Source organism: Alexandromys fortis, unplaced genomic scaffold, assembly GCF_014885135.2.
Source record: "Alexandromys fortis isolate MF-2015 unplaced genomic scaffold, M_Fortis_MF-2015_v1.1 scaffold_154, whole genome shotgun sequence".
In the NCBI taxonomy this organism is placed as follows: Eukaryota; Metazoa; Chordata; class Mammalia; order Rodentia; family Cricetidae; genus Alexandromys; species Alexandromys fortis.
Window position 1 is genome coordinate 4,003,275 of NW_026068040.1, and position 20,304 is coordinate 4,023,578.

Genomic DNA, 20,304 nt, shown 5'->3' on the forward strand with positions numbered 1-20,304 from the left:
AGAAGAAAGCCAGTAAATAAGTAACAGAATATATCTATATATCTCTGTCTTGGAATAAGGAATATGAGATTGTTTTCTTTCTTATTCTCCATTTTTAACAGCTCTTTAAATATCTACTAGACAAAAAGAACACGATGACTCACCTGTTTCAAAATATGCAGATAATCGTAACAAAACCCAATAATGTTGGAGGAGATATCATCATCCTCGTGAACTAGCAGCTGTAGCATAAGTGGAACTTTTGTCTCAATAGCTTCGAGCGCCTCTTGAGCATTCTTGACAGCCCCATTCTTAATTAATTTAGTCCAGCTAACTATTAAGGACTGTCCCATTCCATTCACCAGCTTAGAAAACCTGGCCACGAAGTCCAAATCTTCTTCCTATGAGCAGTAAGCAAAGACCACAATTACAACCACCTACCTTGGGGAAGAGGAAAGCCCTTGAACTTTAGCAAGAATGTAGTGCCAATTACAGGGCTCAATCTTAAAAAGAAAAATACTATGTAATCGGTTATGACATGGAGGGGTTAGTGTGGGCGTGTGTGGGCGCCATTTCAGGAGCCAGTCTTCTCCTTCCTTCCACCAGGGGTTTCAGGAATGAAACTCCGGTCATAAGGACCTCAAGGTAAGGGATTTTATCTGCTGAGCATTTTGCTGGCCCCCAGGGCTCAATGTTAAGACAACAGCTATCAATTCTGTCATTATGACAGTAAAATTATCAGAACGTGAAATTTTCTGCTACCATTATTAGCCAATAGTACTCTGAAAGCAACTATGTTTTGTTTTTTGATTAAAGAAATATTTTGCATGTTTGGTGTTTTGCACACATATCTGTGCTACATATGTGTCTAGTGCTCTGAGGCCAGAAGAGGGCACTGGAGTCCAGGAACTGTAGTTTCAGACACTGGAGAAGCAGCCAGTGTTCTCAACCATGCCTACAACTGCTATTCTAATGATGATAGTCCTGTGGATATTATTACCCAAAAAGAGAGGGAGGAAGGGAGGGAGGGAGGGAGAGAGGGAGGGAGGGAGGGACGGAGGGAGAGACGGAGGGAGGGAGGGAAACAAGAAAGACCTTAAGTAAAAGAGTCGTTTCCGAGCTGCCTTTCCTAACTGTTCAGCGACATCAGTGCTGCTGCACCTGCACTGCCTGTGTAATGGCTGACAACAGTCCTTTCCGAACTTTCTGACTTCGGTCCCTACAAAGACACGGCTGCTATCAGAGTGGCCTGCTTGAGTCACTGCCAATGCTATAGGCTTCCCGATTATTAGTTATCCATGAGCTCCTCTCCCACAGACAAAGGCCCGACTTTCACTATTTTAGATTTCCTCTTCTTAAAAGACCCAGACACTAAGTAAGGCAGAAGAAGGTAACCGAATCTTTGGTGCACGAAGAAGGAATCTATAAGAACCATATTACTGACATTATCACCAATACAAGACATCTTAGGGCCTGGCAGGACTGCCACCAAGCCTGACAACCCGAGGTCCATCCTCGGACCCACCTGGTAGGTCCCCATGTGCACTCTAGCACTGGAGCACACACAGCCGTAGCTAAATCTGAAGTGCTGCCACGGCTCGGCGGGGCTCGGTGACAGTGCTAGTACGATGCTTTGCCTCCATTTCTACCACACACACACATAAGAACACAGTCTTCGTATTACCTAAGTGACTAACTCACTACTCTGAGACCCATCAGTCTCAGTGTGAGAAAGGGCTCAGGGCTGTTTGCTCTTCCAGAGGACCTGCACCCACACGGCAGCCTAAAACCACCTTAACTCCAGTCCCAGAGGCTCTGATGCCCTCTTCTGGCGTCCTTGGGCACCAGGCATACAAATGATGCAAGCACAGCCATGCAGATAAAACACACATACACATAAATAAAATGTGAAAAATTACATTAAAATTCAAGTCTATGATGAAAATGAAGCTTTTATGGTTACTAGGACTAACCTGGGTCAAAGGTCAAATGTTCTGTAATGTAAATAGTGGATTTGTTACTCAGGGCTCGATCAACACTGTAAACTTGCAAAGTGCACACACTACTCTGACTGTTAAGTGTCAGAATGGGTGTAACCAAATGTGCAAAGAAAATGCCACAGATATTAGTTGGGGGGTTAGGGAATATTGTTTTCAGGTGTGTGACTTTTATTTATGCTGCATTTGTTTAACTCTGTGAAGCTGTCTGAAACACCCGATGGTCCTAATCAAGAGATGAACAGGAGAAAGGAGGAAGAAGAAGAGCAAGAGAACAAGGAGAGGAAGAGATCAGGGGCCAGCAACCCAGAGAGCCACAGAGTAAGAAGGAAAATAAGATATACAGAAATAAAGATAAAAGCCCAGAGACAAAAGGTAGCCGGGATAATAAAAGTAAGGAAAGCTGACAAGAAATTAGCCAGGACAGGCTGAGCATTCATAACTAATAAGCCTCCGTGTGTGATTTATTTAGGAGTTGGGTGGTGGGCCCCTCCAAAAAGCCAAAAGAGCAAAAACATCACACAATATTGGCACTCTCAGAATATAGTGGTTTACTATTAGTTCAAGGACATCCCCCAAAATTCAGGGGGAAGAAATCCACCGACCTGGTCAATGCTGAAAAACCCGGCAGTCTGCAACACTTGACACAAGGACTCCACCAGTTTCATCTTCTCCACGGGGTCCATCCCTTTATTCACGATTTCAAATAAACAGTCGCATGCCTCCTCCCGCAGAACTTCTACGGACATGTGACTCAGCAGCATATTTATAAACCTAGTGACGGGGGATAAAGATTTTATAACATTTTCAGCTCACAAGTTTTAGATACCAACTCTCCAATCTTTAGTTTAGGAATTACAGGTGTACGCACCTATCATTGGCTATGAGGGATAAGTCTATCCAAGAGACGTAAGCCCCAACTACTTCAAGGCACTGGCACAGCACTTCTGAATTGGTATACTGATAATTGTGTAGAATCTGGTACCACGACTCCACCAGATTTGGAATGCACTGTTCTCTCATGGTATCTTTTATCAGAGTATTCCTGCGAGCCTCCTAAAAACAAACACAAAAGACAAGGAAGACTGTGAGACAGAGCTAGACGTCCAAGTCCAGTTGCACACAGTGATTTCCTCTACATGAAACCTCCAGGTTGTTAAACAGTCCTGACCATGGCTTCCTATTTATCTGCTCTAAAATCACATCCTGTGATTCTTTGTGTTTCCTTTTTCCGTTCTATTCCTTGGTGCCAGACTTAATTCATTAAATAAAACTATAAATAAGCAGTGCTTAGAAATCTTAAGCATGTGAAATTATCTCCAAATATTAGACAAAAATGATACTTAAGCTTTAGAAAAAATGAGTGACTTTTATGTACAGTAGTTATAGTTTTAAAATATTATAAACATTTAAAGCTATTTCCAGTGGTGTTTCTGTTGTGTGTTTTTTTAATGAGACAAAGTTCTCAATAAGTAACTCAGGATGGCTTTAAACTTGAGGCCTCCTACCCCCGTTTCCAAGTGCTAGAGACAGCCAGTTAACTTCCCACACTCTTTATTAAGCACTTCTATACTGAAGTGGTAGAGATTAAACCCCGGGCCTCCTGCACACCATACACCAGTGCTTCATATATATATATATATCCTTTAGGATACGGCTTGATTAAGGCTGTACCTCAGCTATAAAGACTATTCGTCAGTGATGAAACACTACAATATATTACTAGCACTACTTAACAACAAACAAACAAACAAAAGGCAAAAGAGATGTCTAGACTCAGATGGAGGGCTTGGGCACCATGCCTGGCGTGGCCCCGACATCTGCACTAAGTCTTTACATCAGAATGGATGACATTTCACAGAAACTATGAGAAAACAAACACGTACTTCACTGGTGACAACAGTGGCTTAGCTTTAAAAATAATGGAATGCTCTAATTTCGGTGGTGGGAGGGGATAAATTTCATTGTCAGCAAATTCAAGATGTGAGGTACATTTGTAATTTAAGAACAGGCAAAAGTGCTGGGCAGTGGTGGCAAATGCCTTTAATCTCAGCACTCAGGAGGCAGAGGCAGGCGGATCTCTGTGACTTCGAGGCCAGCCTGGTCTACAAGAACTAGTAGGCTCCAAAGCTACAGCAAAACCTTGTCTTGAACCGCCCCCCCCCCCCCCACACACACACACAAAGAACAGGCAAAAGAGCCAGGCGGGCATGATGATGCAGGCCTTTAATCCAGCTCTGGGAGGCAGAGGCAGGTCGGAGCTACGCAGAGAAACCTGTCTTGGAGGGGGCAGGGTAAGCAAACAAATGAAACAATGTAAGACTCTCTGTCCTCTCATCATAAGCTTGTTTCCTACAAATGAAACAATATAAGACTCTCTGTCCTTTTCATCATACGCTTGTTTCCCCTACAAAGCATACACTAAGAACCAGTCAGCGTGCAGTTACTTGCCTCTGATGTGTGAACTACATCTCGGTCCACTAACTCGGAATCAATGGCCATGAGGATGCGCAGGTACAGATCCACGCCCCTTGGGTTTAGGTCCACGACTGAGAGAATGTCAAAAAAAAACTTGGGCCATTTAGTGAGATACTCTGTAACAAAAAGCAAGGCGAAGACTTGGGCTGCTTTGTTTCGTATAAAGGTCTTCTCTGGTTGGGGATTCAGCATCTGGCAAAGAGAAATATCCATGAAATTAAATCCAAACTATTCAAAAGCACACTATTTTTTTCTATTTACCATTAGTTGGAAAAAAACCAATTAAACTTCAACATTGCCCAGATTAGCGGCAACACAGCAAACTGCAAAATTACCCATGCGTGCAAGTAACCAGTCACATGATGAGCAAGTGAATAATGGCTGCCTCTACGAATTTGTATTTCCCTCAGTGTTGGAGATAAAACTGTATGCCATTTAAGGATTCTACCCAGGCCTTTCTTAACCCCCAGTACCACCAGGGATGGGAGAGCATGGGTTGTTTGCCTGTTCTGAGTCAGGGTCTTTTGTAGCCCAGGTTGGCCTCAGTCAAAGGGATCCACTCAACTTCCTGCCTGTGTGGGATCAAAGGCTTGAGGCGCCAGGCCCAGCCCATGCCTTATTTTTATGTGACAAGGTCTCCTATGCAGCTCAAGTTGGCCTTTAACTTGTTCAAACTCCAGGCTGGCTTCAAAACACCAATCTTCCTGCCTCTGCTTCCTGAGTACTGAGATACAGGGATGGACCAAGGGATCTCCTTTACTAAGCTCCATGAACAGAATTTTAACAGTTCATTTTTTTTTTCCTCTTTTTGCCTTTTGTTTTTCAAGACAAAACAAAGGATAGCCCTAGCTGTCCTGGAATTAACTCTGTGGACCAGGCTGGACTCAAACTCAGAGATCTCCCCACCCCTGCCTCTCGAGTGCAGGGATTAAAGGCGCGCACTACCACCGCCACCCAGATCATAAAATTTTTAAGAAAAATATCCAGTTGTTTTTCTTTGGCTGGATCTTAAAGGAAAATCCTCTAGCGACAATAGAATGAAATGAACGGATTACCTGAGCCTGAAGCCATGACAGGAGCGTCTCCCTGATCAGCTGCTGCTGAGCTGTGCTGAGTTCTGAGTACCTGGTAAAGAGATAAACAGTGACTACATTGCCATCTGTGGCTTTGAATGCAAATTCATCTATCAAAGGGGAATTTTACAGCATTCCGGCACCTGGTTTCCTAAAATGCATGGCAAAGTCCATTAGCACAGTTGTGAAGAATGCACAGACAAGCCTGCCAGACAGGCCAGTCAGCGAGCTCAGATCTGCGGCTCAGTTCACGCTCAAACAGATGACAGCTATGTGATTTCTTAAACTAACCATGCACCAAAGTCTGTGGTCTACAGAATAAGCCTGTAGACTAGCTAGCTCAGTCTAAATAAATGAAAACACATTCACAGCCCAGAAATAATGACTACACCGGTCATTTACTATCTATATATATTTTGGTTTCCTCAAGGACAGAAAAATTAGACACGCCTGTTCCAACAAATCTTCGAGATTAAAAACAATGGAAAGACGTACTTGTATTTAACTTGATGTTCTAATACTTGGAAGCAGAAAAACTTTATGTGATCATCACTGTAAAAGAAAAAAAAATAGATAATCAGAAAATAAATCAGGGAAAACAATGGCAAAATGCTAGTAACAACCGTGAAGTTTCTAAAGCGAGGCCGCTTGCCTGGCTTTCTATTTACCAATTCTATTTTACTTATTTTTATTATTGTACTAGGTACCTAACTCAGGGCCTCATGAATTCCAGGTAAAGGCTTTACCAATAAGCCATAAGCCCAAGTCCTGGATTTAAAGGGTTAAGAGAGCTCTAAATACAATTCCCAACACGTGGCAGTCTGTTCCATTTTCTAAACAACACGACCACGTGCTCGATCTAATACACACCCTATTCTAAACACGTGCTCTGTAGAGGTCCCTGCCCCGATGCTAATATGGAGTCAAGGTCCCTGGAACAACCTCTGTGCTGTATTTGATGATGGTCAGGAAGATGCAAACTGACAAACAGCAGCAAAGGCTGACTAAACCAAAGATGCCAGGCATGGCTTACTTGAAACTTAAGCATTATTAGTCTGATTCTCTTATAGGCAAATACAAAATAAAGAGGGTAGAGGGACTCAGGTCACTCTCAAAGTTCACTCAAGAACTAAAGGATAAAGAAAACCACCTTTGTAGGATGGGAGGAGGACCCAACAGCCGTCCACTACCTATTTCTAACTCCCTCTAGGGGTAACATAGCCTACAATTCTAACAGAATTCCTTAGGAGTCCAGACAGACGGTGAGTGAGGCAGGCTGTGTGTGAGGACACCCTAAGGTGTTCAGGAAAAACAGTCCTAGTAAACGCAACCAGGCTGCAGCCAAACAGGATTGGGGCCAGCACACCAGCAGCTCCGGCCAGAGGCGTCACTAAAGACCGGCGTGGCTGCTCCCATCGGCGGGCTGCCTGTGCTCTGCGAGCTCACTGTTTTCCACAAGCTTCATTATGCCCATTTTCCGTCCTTACTAAGAAGGTAACTTAACTAATAATGAAATGGGTATACACATTCCTGCGCCTGCTGCTTCAGAGAGACTATGGCAAAGTCACACCGCAGGGGCAAGCCTTTTCAGCGTGGTGTGTGGCCTCAGTCAACAGCAATACAGAGCTGGAGGGAAATACTGTAAGACCCCACTTTCACCCTTCCTGACCTTTCCTGACTTCTCCTCAGAGGTCTGCTGGAAGCACACAGGGTGGACTATGGAAGTCATCAACAAGACCTTGGTCCAGACAAGGGATAGTAACTGAATAGTGATATACTCTAAGTGAAAGCTTTTGAATAAGATATATATCACTAATGGTCACCTCCTTCACCAACTTCCAACAAACAGTAAGACAAGAAAAAGTTCAGTGTAACCTATACCAGTGCACAATACACATAAAGAAAAGGATAGTTTGGGCTGAAAAGATGGTTCAGCAGTTAAGAGGACTGACTGCTCTTCCAGAGGACCTGGGTTCAGTTCCCGGCACCCAAATAACAGCTCACAACTGTCTCTAACTCCTCATGCACACATACAAGCAAAACAATAAAATAAAAATAAATAAAATTTAAAAAAAGGATAGTTTTACTGAAAAATCAATTCTGAATTGGCTCAAAAATTGGTTTCCTATTTTTCTCTTTTTATGCTCCTAATAGTTTTTCTAAAAGGCAAATCACAAAATGTTTTTGTGAAAATACTTCCCAAAGGAAAAACTAAAATGCCTCACTTTCTGGAAACATCAATGCTTCCAGACAACATGGAGACTCCAGTCTTTACCTGTGCGTTTTCTGTGCCAGAGCCTCTGCGCACACCTGCCAGGCATCCGGGGAAATCTTTAACTGCTCAAAATAAGCCAGGGCCTGAAAGATTGCAAAACAAAGCAACACGGTTCATTCTGAATTCAGATGCCCTATGCATACTAAACAAAGGGCGGGGTAAACCAATAATCAATAACGATTTGGGTTTAATGCGTCAGCAAAAACATCCAATCCAGGCTTCTGAATATGTGCAAAGTCCAGATGGTTCCCCCAAAATAGATCAGTGACCAGTTAACAGACACTTAAAACAGTTTCCTTATGGTAAAGGAGATGGCGCAATGAAGGAGACAGAAGAAAAGCCCAAGTGTTCTACCAAATGCAACACTGTCAAGGTATACACAGTCATAAAAGGGTCTCTGAAGGGTGCACAGAGCACACATGGCCTTCCAGGATGAGTAAATGCTAAACAAAATAAAACACAAAACTTTCTGGCCAACGACTAATCTAGGATGGGTGAGAGGGGAGGGAGGTGCCAATCTCTTTTAAAACCTCAACCTTCTAAGCTGGTGAACACTCCATGGTGCTAGGAAGGAGACACGAAGATACGGAAGCCCTTGACCCTTCTAGGCATCTCTTCCATTTGGCTGTTTCTGAGTTGTATGAATTATATCAAACTGACAATATTAAGTACATTGCCTTCCTATAGCCAATTATCAAATCTGTGAGAGACTTAGTAGTCCTTGATTCAGCAGGCAGTCGTCAGTACAGATGGTCTGGAGCCACAACTGCAGTGAAGAGCAGTCTTGGGTGACCCTAAAATCCCTGGCAATGTCAGAGTTTCTACAAAACCTATAACTACCACTGTGAACATCTCAGGAGCTAGGACACAGGGCAAATGGCATCATTACACGGCTGCTATTATTTCACTCACAAGTAAGGGGCGGGGCTCATCGGCTAAAATAAAATAAAAAATATATTATTTTCTTTAACAACAGCAAGGGCTAGGCATGCAGCTCAGAAGGTAGAGTTCTCGACTAGCTAGGAGCCCCAGGCTAAATCCTAGGCACAACAGAAATCGGGTGGGACGGTGCTTATCTGAGTGGTACCAAAGTTCAAGGTTATTCTCAGCTCTGTTCATTTGAGGCTGGGGGTGGGAGTGAGATAAGTGAGACCCTGTCTCAAAATAAATTCAACAAAAGGTTTTAAGCTAAATTGGGTGTCTGAGCCTGGGAAGAGGGAGGCAATAACTAGAACTCTTTCCATTTTGGTCTCTGGTAAGATGTAAGATGGCTCAGCAGGAAAAAGGCACCTGAGTTCAATTCCTGGAACTCAGGAAAAGAACAGACTCCATGCAAGTGCCACGATAATCATTCCCCTGCCCCACAACACACACACCTGCACAGTTATTTTTTAAAATGTTGACTATTGGAACTTAACAATTAACAGAATCCAGAAGGTGGCACACTCCTTTAATCCCTGCACTTGGGAAGCAGAGGGAGTGTATCTAGGAGTTCAAGGCCAGTCTGGTCGACAGTGAGTTCCAGAACAGGCAGGGTACACAGAGAAACTGTCTCCAAAAACAAACAAAGCTAATAGAATTAAAAAAGAATATATTAAAAAATAAGGATAGGAACTCGACATGCTGACGTAGGTATGCCTACAATCCCAGGACTCAAAAATCAATGTAGGTTTGCCAAAAGTTGGCGACTATCCTGGGCTATAGCGTCAGTTTTTGCCTCACACAAACAACAAAACACCCAACAGAAAGTGTCAGATACAGCGGTGCACACCTACAATTCCAGAACACAGGAGGCTGAAGGAGGAAATCAGAAACGCAATGCCATCCTCAACATGGCTAATCCAGAGCTAGCTTGGCCTACATCCTGTCTTCAGTCTCAAACAAAACAAAAACAACAGAGCTAGCAAGATAGCTCAGTGCATGAATTTTGATTCCTAGAGCCCACATGGTAGAGGAAGCAGAAGCAGACTTCAAGTTGTCCCCTGAACACATACACGTACACCATGGCAGGCTCACAAAGCTCTCAGCCCACCAAATAAATACATGAAAAAACTAACCCCCGACTCTGCCCATCCCCAGTCCAACAAGTCCAACAAACAAATGAAAGCAGAGAAAAGGGACGGGGAGACTGCTCAGCAGGTGAAAAGCGCTTCCTGTCTGTGATTGGAGACGATCCTGGAACCCACAGAAAAGTGGGAAGACGGACATTTTCCATGAAGTTGTCCCCACACTGACACATATGCCAGGGGCCCAGTAACTGCACACAAGAAAGGCCAGTGGCGGCGGACTGCTGCAGCGACTCCAGCGGACACGAACCGAGCCAGGCCAGGCGACACAGCAAGATGCTGCCAGAAACAAACTGAATGGTGCTTGCAAGACAGCTCCGCTAAAACCTCTGGGGTTTAGTGAAAGTTGTTCTCATAAAACAAAAAACTAGAGTAAAACTCAGCAGTAGAGTCCTTGCTTAGGCTCAATTCCCAGGTAACAGCCTAGACAGGAAGCCACCAAAAGCTCCACTTGCTGTAGAACCGCTTGGACAAAGGGGTAGACTTCACGTGACATGTGACAGCTGCGGCTCCCAACGCCACTAAGGTGAATGGAGAGGGGATGCAGAGGCAAGAAAGACACGGGCGTGTTTGTTTGTTTTCAATTAATTAAACATTTCTTTTAGTTTTCTTTTGTGGGCACTGCAGGGGTGAAGGGCGGATATGAAGGGACTGGGGTGCATGATGTGAAATTTTTTTTCATGGTGCCCTCGTCCTTTTTTTTTATTTATTGAGCTCTACATTTTTCTCTGCTCCCCTCCCTGCCTCTCTCCTTGATGTGAAATTCTTAACCAATCAATAATAAAAAAATCACGATAAGGATGCTAAAGTGTAGCTTTTCACAGTTGACAGCGTCTGGAGTGGGCACTGGTGGGTAAGGACAAATTTTCTCGCAGGGGCTGGCTACGGGAGTTTGGCCATGTTCCAGTGAGTATATGGGCAACACAAATTGGACTTTTTTTTTCCCTTTCTTTATTTTTGCAGGGAAGTGGTTTTGGGGGGCAGACCTGAGAGGACTGGGAAGTGAGTGTGCTGGGGGTTCGTGATGTGAAATTTCCAAATAATCAATAAAAATATTATTAAAACAAATAAACCACAAACAAACCCCCAATCACCCAATACATATAAAATAGCCAAAAGCTTTTAATTATAATCCACTTGCAACATCAAAGTAGGCTAAAGGTCAGACTGCAATGTTTCAGCTCCTCTGAAAGCAGATGGTTTAAATCCCTATGAAAATAAAACCATTTATATATAAAAAGCCTGGACTTCTAGGTTTCTGAGATACTCACATCTAGATTCCCATTATTTGACATACTTGAAGGGTTAGTTACTTATTTATCAGCAGAGACATAGATCATATCATCAGAAACTGCTTAGGAGGTTTTTCTTTTTTTTTAAACCACTTTAAAAGAAGTTTCTACTACTTAAAAGCAAAACAAATACAGCTGTAATGCTAGGTGAGGTTAACTTTTAGCTCACTTACAGCAAGCTCTCTTCTTTGCTACACAGAGTAGGAAGAAAGAAAAACCCCTCCTTCCTCTGCTCCTAAACTTCAGAGCACTCGCGTCTCTAAGCACTAATTAAAGGCTTGTTCTTCAGTGTCTTCTTTCATCACTCAGCTGAAGTCCTTGTGAGACTCACCGGCTACATTAGGGTTAATTGTTTACATTTACCAAGTATGCCAGCATCTCCTTCCTAGTGGATTTCCTCTCACAAAATCAGTTCATATCACTTAAGGTGTGGCATATCAAAACTGTTTGTTTCCAGTCTGCAACGACTACACAGCAAGGAGGCAATTGTCCCCAACACAGGAAAAGCAACTTACAATCCAGGCCAGCAATGGGAAAGCAGAGTGAGTATGCACTAGGAGACTGCAAGAGTTCTCTGCCCTTGTAACTAATTGCCTTATGGCTTTACAACAAAAGAAAGGCCGGGTGTTGCACAAGGACCTGCCTTCACACGTCAGGTTTCAACATGCTGGTTCAGCCAATTCAACAGAAATCAATCACAACACCTGATGTTTCAATATCAGCACACACTCACCTCAAATCTGTCAAGATGTATTAAGGCTCACTCAGGTCAGATGTGTTTTCTGTTTAAATCCTCCAATGCACATTTGTGTAGCGTGCTCTGAAGAACAACTAAATCGACGGACTTACCCTTTGTCTAAAGTCGGAATCAGCATTTGGATTTAGCCCTAAAAGAGCCTGTTCATCCATGTCTGCCGTTATTCCTGGAGTTTTCCAATCACAATAGACGTGGCTTCTAATCCCACAGAAGAATCCACAATCATCTGCACACAGAAAACAAAAGATGGTTACCTGGGATGTAAGAAGTGGCTGAAAAGACACAGCTCTGAAGAGTCAAGGGAGCCTACATCTCACCAGATGGGGCAGGCCCGACCCTGGGCACCACCAGGGGCTGATTTTGGGGAGTATAACAAGCACGCCATTAAGGCTCTCAGGTGCTACTACTGTCTGGCAAAGCTCGCCAGCCAAGAAAGGATACGTGCAGTGCTGGGCTGTCTGCCCCACAACGTGTGCCTGGGGAAATGAGAGGTTCCCTACTCTCAGATATGATCATAGGACATCTCTTAAAACAATTAGGATGGCAGGCCGCAGAGTTTAAAGCCCTTACTGGAGTGTCTACAAGTAGGGCTAGAGAAGTTACAAGAAAGGGCTCAAGAGCGAAAAACCAGTTATTTAGCACTGAACAATGACTTAATTCTGCCTTTTACAGGTCTCTGCTCTTGCCAGCCAATGCTAGAAATAATTTGTAAATGACCTTCCTCACTTTAGAACGCACCCCCACCCCGCCCCCGGGCTCATACCTGCTTTCCTCTCCCCTAAATCCCTGGAAAGCAATCTACTTCACAATACAAAAATCTAGTATTCTCAAACTAGAACCCGGGAAGCTCCAAAGACAGTTCAGTTCTCTGATACACAAGATGCCTTTCTCTAGGCACACGGAACAGACTTAAAGCCATGCCAACATTATGCTCTCGGGGATGGAAAAGTGCTCCCTAACCCGGATAAAGTGACTCCCCAGAACCTAGGTAAAAGCTAGGTGTGGCAGAGTTAGAGAGGTGGGGAAAAATACCAGGCAGATCCTCAAAGCTGTCTGGCCAGCTACTCAAGTCAAACCACTGAACTCCAGGTTCAGTAAGACCCTGCCTCAAAAAAAGGTGATAGGAGTGTTTACAAGGGTGGGAGACAGAGTAATAGACGGCAGTATGGACATGTGTGAAATTGTCAAAAAATAAGTATATTGTGAAAATTAAAGGGGGAAGCCACCTGATATTGATATTGGCTTCCAACTGCACACTTATAAGCACATACAGACACATGAAACACACAAATTACATTTTCTAGAACACTGTGAAGGTAGGGAAATTGGGCCTTACATTACTATTCCAAAGCTATAAAGGTTTTTTATTCATCTATTTTTAAATTATTACAGCTAACTAGAACTAAAAAAGACCAAGAGATGAACGGGGGTCCTGTGCAGCCCTTTAGTAACATCAAAGCCAGGGCGCAGGATCCCTATACATTCCTGTTTTCCGTGGTATTTTTGGAATCAAAATCAGAATAGAAGATCCTGAGAGCCTTGGGAAGAAAGGCCAGCCTCTTCTCTCACCACTCACAGCCAGCCAGCAGACCACAGCAAGGCGATCTAAACCTAACTGTCCACGGGATTAGATCCAAACACTTCTGAACAACCAAGCCTACCATGCTGCAGAATACGCAGCGGCTTGCAACACCATATTGCCCGGCTCTCAAGTGGCCTTGTACTCATCTCTGCGTACACTTGCTCTTTCCAGCCTCGTGGTAAAACCCTGCAAGGCCTTCACATGGCAACTTACAGATCGCCCATGCGCTGACCCTACCAAACTGGATGAGATCCCCCTTACAAACTCTGCTATGTTGCGACTGCCAGCTAGTTTTCTCTCATTGACGGTCAAAAACAAGGACTGTGAAATACGCATCACTGTGCTCCTGGAATTTAAAATTGCAGGGTTTGGGTTTTAAAAGTTCTGAATTTGAAGCAGGGAAATGGCTTGATGATTCCCTAGATCCACACGGTGAAAGAAGAGAACTGACTCCTCTCTGTGTATGCACACAGACACACCTGTATACATACAAGGTAAATACATAAATGTAATTTTGAAGCCGTAGATTTATATTCCAATCTCGTCATTAAAAAACAAAAACTAGCTGGGGTGGTGGTAGCTCATGGCTTTAATCCCAGCACTGGAGAGGCAGGCAGATCTTGGGTGAGTTCAAGACCAGACTGGTCTACAGAGCGAGTCCCAAGGCAACCAACCTGAAAAACTATCTCAAAAAAAAAAAAAAAAAAAAAAAAAAAAAAAGAAAAANAAAAAAAAAAAAAAAAGCTAAGCCAAACCAAACCGGACAACAACGACAAAAAAGTCAAGGTAGCACATACCTTCTAATCTCATTGCTGGGGGGAGGGGGGATGGGTAGAGGCACAGGATCTCTGAGACTTCAAAGTTAGCCTGGTGTATCCACATACAGATTATCTGGCTAGCTAGAGTTACAGTGAGATTTCTGTCTCAAAAACAAAACAAAAATTGAGGCCACACAGAAAACAGAAGTATTCATTCCTTTCTATCAGAGGAAAAGAGGCAAAGTCCTAAAGACTACAGTGTAGGCAAAGCATGCCTCCAAATCTTATAAATTCAGAGGCAGGCACACAGAATGAACTAGTAGAAGCATTCTTAAACTAGAATGGTATTTTGAAGAGATGGGAAAGCAAAATTGTTCTACCAGGAAAAGTAAAGTATTATTCCTCTTATATATGCTCAAAGAGAAAAGTTAGTTTAAGAATTGCTATGAACCCCTGATTGAGAAACCTTCTCAAAGTTCCTCTCAATTATCCACTGCTTTGGGAAAAACTGCCATTTCAGTCTGATCTTGACAAGAGAAAAAAAAAAAAAAAAAAAGAGGCCCCACGGAAACACATGATCAACAGAAAAACCCTAAGCAAACGTGTTACAGTTGTCCACAGAGAGGGAATCCCTCACAAACCCTTGCCATCTAACACGTTCAGAAAAAGCACTAGGGTGATCAAAATAAAATGTTCACCAATCTGTGAACAAAGCACTGAAAAGCTACCCCTAGTGCTAAAGGGTAACAGCTTCCTAATAAAGCCCGGGAGAGGACGCTTAGTATTCTGACCCAGAGCCTTATAGACTTAAACACTGTTACAATATGGTAACATTTTAAACGACCTGCAATGGGGGGGGGGGCAGAAATATACACTTAAACCATGAAGCCATAATTTTTCCTTAGCTATCAAGTCAAGAATCAAACAATGTGGAAAATTCCTCCACACCTACTTAAGCCTGTTTGAGACTGACTTAATCTTTCCAGCCTTTTTACATCAAGTTGACAAGTCGCTTTAATACAACGTAACTTCCCCCAGTAACAACTAAAAAGGCTTTCAAAAAGTACTCGTTTTTCAGGTTACAGGAAAACATCACGCTTCTCCACTGCTGCAGGACTGTAAAGAAGCAAAGAGGGGGAAAGGGGCTGTCCGTGCTGGCAAATTACTACGCAGAAATAACACTTTTTTCCTCTTATTTGTCCCGGGGCGGGGAGCGTATCAACTTGAGGTCTCAGCAGCTGAAACACACTCCGAAAGTATCACGAATGGGGTCGGGGGACAGCCTCCGAGGCCGGCCTCGCCCCTATCCTTTGCCCCATCCCTCCCTGGGCGAAGCCTCGTGGCCATTTGGGTGATGAAACACCCGGCAACCGGCAGCCACGCACTCGGGACGTGGCCGCCACTTCTGGCCTCGAAACCCCAAGCCCGGCCCGCCTGGCCCCGCAGGGTCCCGGGCCCTCCGCCCCCAGCCTCCAGTCACCGTCACTCCAATATCTCTTCCTCGCCGGCACTCCCGAGGGCCGGCCAGCCGCAAGGAGCGGCGGCGCACGCAGGGAGGATGGCGAGCGGGCCCTCGTCCTTGTCGCTGTAGTCCTCCACTACGAGACGCAGCGCTAGCGCCGGAGCTGGCCCGGGCCGCGCTCCTCTCGGCGCTCGCTCGGCGTCCCCGGGCGCCTTCTCCTGCGTGGCGCGGAGCGGGGCGGGCAGGTTGGCAAGCCGGCGGGCGGGGTCGGCGGCCTTGGAAGGAAAACTGCGCAGGGGCCCGCTAACGCCGCGGCTGAGTCAGCGCGAGGCACGCCCCCCGCGTCGTGCCGCGCGGACCGGCGCCAGCAGCAGCCTCGTGGAGCTAGCGAGCCGGCCGCCCGCGGGCTGGGTCCCCGGGGACTACAACTCCCAGCAAGCAACGCGCGCGCAAGGGCGCTTCCAGGCGGCAGGCCGCGCACGTGCTCCCTGGAGCTCGCGGGGGGGGGGGGGCGTGGTCGGCGGGGCTGTGGTGCATGTCGGGAGAGCGCATTCGGCCGTCCTCGGCGCAGGTTACTGAGGTCCTCTTGGCTGTTTAATGACCGGCCTCGTTGGGCCCTGCCTGAGCAGCGGCCAGAAGGACGCTCGACGTCTTCCAGAAAGGACTGGTCAGGTGGTGGACGGCTTAGAGTACTGAGCTCCCGAGATCGGAGAGTGGATGTGGTTTAAACCACGTGTTGAGTCAGTTGTTCAGTTCCGTGACCTGGGTTGTCCAGAGTCCAGAAGCTTGAGGATCTGTTGAGGGCTGGCAACTTTTTAAAATTCACTTTATTTTGACTTACTGGTTATGCTTTTGACTCAGGATCACACTCTAGCCCAGGCTGGTCACTCGGTTTTTTTTTTTTTTTTTTTTTAACTTAAACTGGGCTAGCCTAAACTCTAGCAATTCAACACCCTCAAATTCCTAAATCCCTGGAATTAAAGGCATGAGTCACCATGTTTAGGTGTTTCTAATCTTGCCCTCAAAAAGGAAAGCAGTTCGAGCGATGGAGGCTCACACCTTTAATCCCAGCACTCGGGAGGCAGAGAGATCTCTGTGAGTTCAAATCCAACCTGGCCTGCAGATTAAATTCCAGGACAGCGAGGATTATACCGAGAAAACAAAAACAAACTGGGTGGTGGTGGCGCACGTATTTAATCCCAGTACTTGGGAGGCAGAGGCAGGCGGATCTCTGTGAGTTCGAGGCCAGCCTGGTCTACAAGAGCTAGTTCCAGGACAGGCTCCAAAGCTACAGAGGAAACAGTGTCTCAGGGGGAAAAAAAAAAAGGAAACAGAAAGTATTCCTAAGAAGTCTAGTGCTTAGGTTCTGTGCTTGTCTCAAAATGTTACTTTTTTTTATTTGACCCCAAGTTACTGTTACTTTGTGGGAGCAACTCCAGCTGCTTGGATCTGAATCTGAAGCCTGATCCTCCATTATTGTTGGCTTCAGGTGTGTTACTAAGTCCATCTCAGTTTGGTTTGACTTACTTTATTTAGAGACACTTGGTCACTGTGTAGCTCTGGAAGCTAGCTGCCCTCCAACCTGAGATGAATCTCTTGCCTCTAGCTCTAGAGTGCTGGGGTTCCAAGAAGCCACCAGGTCTAGCTATTGTAAGGATTGTTAGTACATGTGTTAGACATAGCTTCTGTGGCACTGTTCCTGGGGACAGGGGAGCAAACATTCCTCACCTCAGATGAGATGCAGGGGAAAGTATAGCTTGGGGAACCGGTGACTTTTACTTTGTTTACTTACAGGAACAGATAGATGACTTAAAGACACATTGAGGGCAGTGGTGGTGCATGCCTTTAATCCCAGCACTTGGGAGGCAGAGGCAGGTGGATCTCTGTGAGTTCGAGGCCAGCCTGGTCTACAAAAACTAGTTACAGGACAGGCTCAAGTTACAGAGAAAAACCTCTCTCGAAAAACCAAAAAAAAAAAAAAAAAAAAAAAAAAAAGCATTGGTTATTTTGCCAGGCAATAGTGGTGCATGCCTTTAATCCCAGCATTCTGGAGGCAGAGGCAGTCGGATCTCTGTGAGTTCGAGACCAGCCTGATCTACAGAGCTAGTTCCAGGACAGGCTCCAAAGCCACAGAGAAACCCTATCTCGATAAACCAAAAAATAAATAAATAAATTTAAAAAAAAAGACATTGAAACCTTTGAGTTGTCACTTCCTGAGTTTAGAGTTTACAGGATGGAATGTTTCAACTCCCCTTTAATACCTTGTGTCTGTATTGAAAGATGTTAATCCCAGAGGGAGCAACACAGTGATGTCAACATGTAGAGTTTGTTTTTTAAAGACAGTGTCTCACTATGTAACTCTGGCTGTCCTGGAACTCACTCTGTAGACCAGGCTGTCCTGGAACTCACAGAGATCTGCTTACCTCTGCCTCCCGAGTGCTGAAATCAAAGGTGTGCATCACTAAATCTAGCTCAACATTTAGAGTTAATATCTCATTATTCAGTAACCTGAATATAGGCTGGATGCAGTCAGAGACTGCCCTGAAGGACAGGCAGATCTGCCTTGTACTGCAAGCCAGTAATCCAAGATGCTTGGGAAGCTAAGGCAGGAGGATCTCAAATTCAAGGCCAGACAGGACAAAATAGCTATACCCTATCTTAAAAAGGAAATAAAGAAGTCTGGAGATACAGCTCAGTGACAGTGTGCTTGCCTCAGATTCACCACCCTAAGGTCAATCCCTAGCACAGGGGTTCTTAAAATTCTTTAAGTTTTTTTAAATTATTTTATTTATTTAATTTATTATGTATACAATATTCTGTGTGTATGTCTGCAGGCCAGAAGAGGGCACCAGACCTTATTACAGATGGTTGTGAGCCACCATGTGGTTGCTGGGAATTGAACTCAGGACCTTTGGAAGAACCGGCAATGCTCTTAACCACTGAGCCATCTCTCCAGCTCAGCACAGTGGTTCTTAACCTGTGGATCATGACCCCTTTGGGAAGGGGGGGTTGGATGACCATTTCAAAGGAGTCCCCTAAGACCTTTGGAAAACACAGTTATTTACATTACAATTCATAACAGTAGTAAAATTAGACTTGGGAAGTTAGCAATGAAAATAACTTTGGGGTCACCACAACATGAGGAAGGTAGAGAACCACTGCCCTAGTACCATGGAAAAGCTTATAAAACTTGGGAGTGGAGTAAGGAGGGGAATGGAAGAAGAAGAATAAAATTGATGTAACGGTTTAACAGCTGCATTTATTTATTGAAGTCACTAAAATACTTTCCCAGGGGAGTCTTAAGCAGAGTCTACCCCATCTTCTTTTTTTTAAAAAATATTTATTTATTATGTATACAATATTCTGTCCGCAGGCCAGAAGAGGGCACCAGACCTCATTATAGATGGTTGTGAGCCACCATGTGGTTGCTGGGATTTGAACTCAGAACCTTTGGAAGAACAGGCAATGCTCTTAACCACTGAGCCATCTCTCCAGCCCCCCTACCACATCTTCTTAAGAGTCTAAGGACAAGCCCACCTAGATCCCACCAGAGTTCACTCTGGGAACCAGTGAGTTTATTGGGCTTACTTACAGAGCATGAGTGAAGGATAACTTACTAGAATGCGGGTGTTCCTCTCCCCTAAAAAAGACTGCACCGAAAGTCTTTACCTATCCAGGATGATGGCTTCTCTGTAGCCACAAAGATGGACTGCCACCCCTAGGTCAGGTGCAGTTCTAACAGAGGTGCTTGCCACAGGTGGTAAGGACTGGCTGGACAAGTGAGTCTCCAGGCCTTACCTGCTATGACCTTTTGCAAGGACACCACGGTTTGCCCTAAGAGGATATTCCTATACAACAGCTGACCGGTTTGAGATAGAGCATTTCTTTTATAGCCTTGAACTGTTTGAAATGTCAGGCCTCACTGAAGGTGGCAAGGTGGAGAAACAATTAGAAATTCATACTACAGGTGGGGTAGACGGTGGTGTGTGGCTCACACCTTTAATTCTAGCACGTGGGAGGTAGAGGCAGCATGGTAGATCCAGGACAGTCAAGGCAATACAGAGTTTATCTCAAAAAATCAAAAAAAAAAAAAAAAAAAAAAGAAGAAGAAGAAAAAAAGTCATATTACTCTTCCAGAAGGCCTGAATTTGATTCCCGGCACCCTTGTCAGGTGACTTACAACCCCTTGTGACTTCAGCTTCAGGGAGATTCAAAACCAATGGCCACTGCTTGTGTCCACACATATGGCACCCCTCCCCCCACGAATTAATTTTTTTTTTTATGTCTTAAAATGCCAGGCTTGGCTTTGCTTCCTGTCTGTTTCAGTGTGCCCTGAGTCTAGCACTGTGCCAGCCCCTTATTCCAATTCAAATGTGTCGTTAAGTGAATTTTTGCTTTAGCTGTAAAACAACTTACCTAGCGCTAAGCCTGGTGTGAGTGACTGCAGAGCGGATTTTACTGCCTCATTCTTTTTGTTGTTGGTTTGTTTGTTGGTTGGTTGGTTGGTTTTTCAAGACAGGGTTTCTCAGTAGCTGTGGAGCCTATCCTGGAACTTGCTTTGTAGACCAGGCTGGCCTGGAACTCC

At 44.7% G+C, this 20,304-nt stretch overlaps 1 protein-coding gene across 1 annotated transcript in view; it reads right to left on the reverse strand.

Moving 5' to 3' along the window:
• The window catches only part of Xpot (exportin for tRNA), a 41,894-nt gene extending 25,764 nt beyond the window's left edge, over positions 1-16,130 (reverse strand). The window contains exons 1-9 of the mRNA XM_050165476.1: positions 15,738-16,130; positions 12,010-12,143; positions 7,803-7,885; positions 6,023-6,079; positions 5,510-5,579; positions 4,428-4,646; positions 2,848-3,032; positions 2,582-2,750; positions 144-380 (exon numbers count right to left, since the gene is read on the reverse strand). Coding sequence (XP_050021433.1) covers positions 144-380; positions 2,582-2,750; positions 2,848-3,032; positions 4,428-4,646; positions 5,510-5,579; positions 6,023-6,079; positions 7,803-7,885; positions 12,010-12,069 — 1,080 coding nt within the window. The 5' untranslated portion in view covers positions 12,070-12,143; positions 15,738-16,130. The remainder of the gene's footprint in view (positions 1-143; positions 381-2,581; positions 2,751-2,847; positions 3,033-4,427; positions 4,647-5,509; positions 5,580-6,022; positions 6,080-7,802; positions 7,886-12,009; positions 12,144-15,737) is intronic.
• Between the last annotated feature and the right edge of the window lie 4,174 nt (positions 16,131-20,304).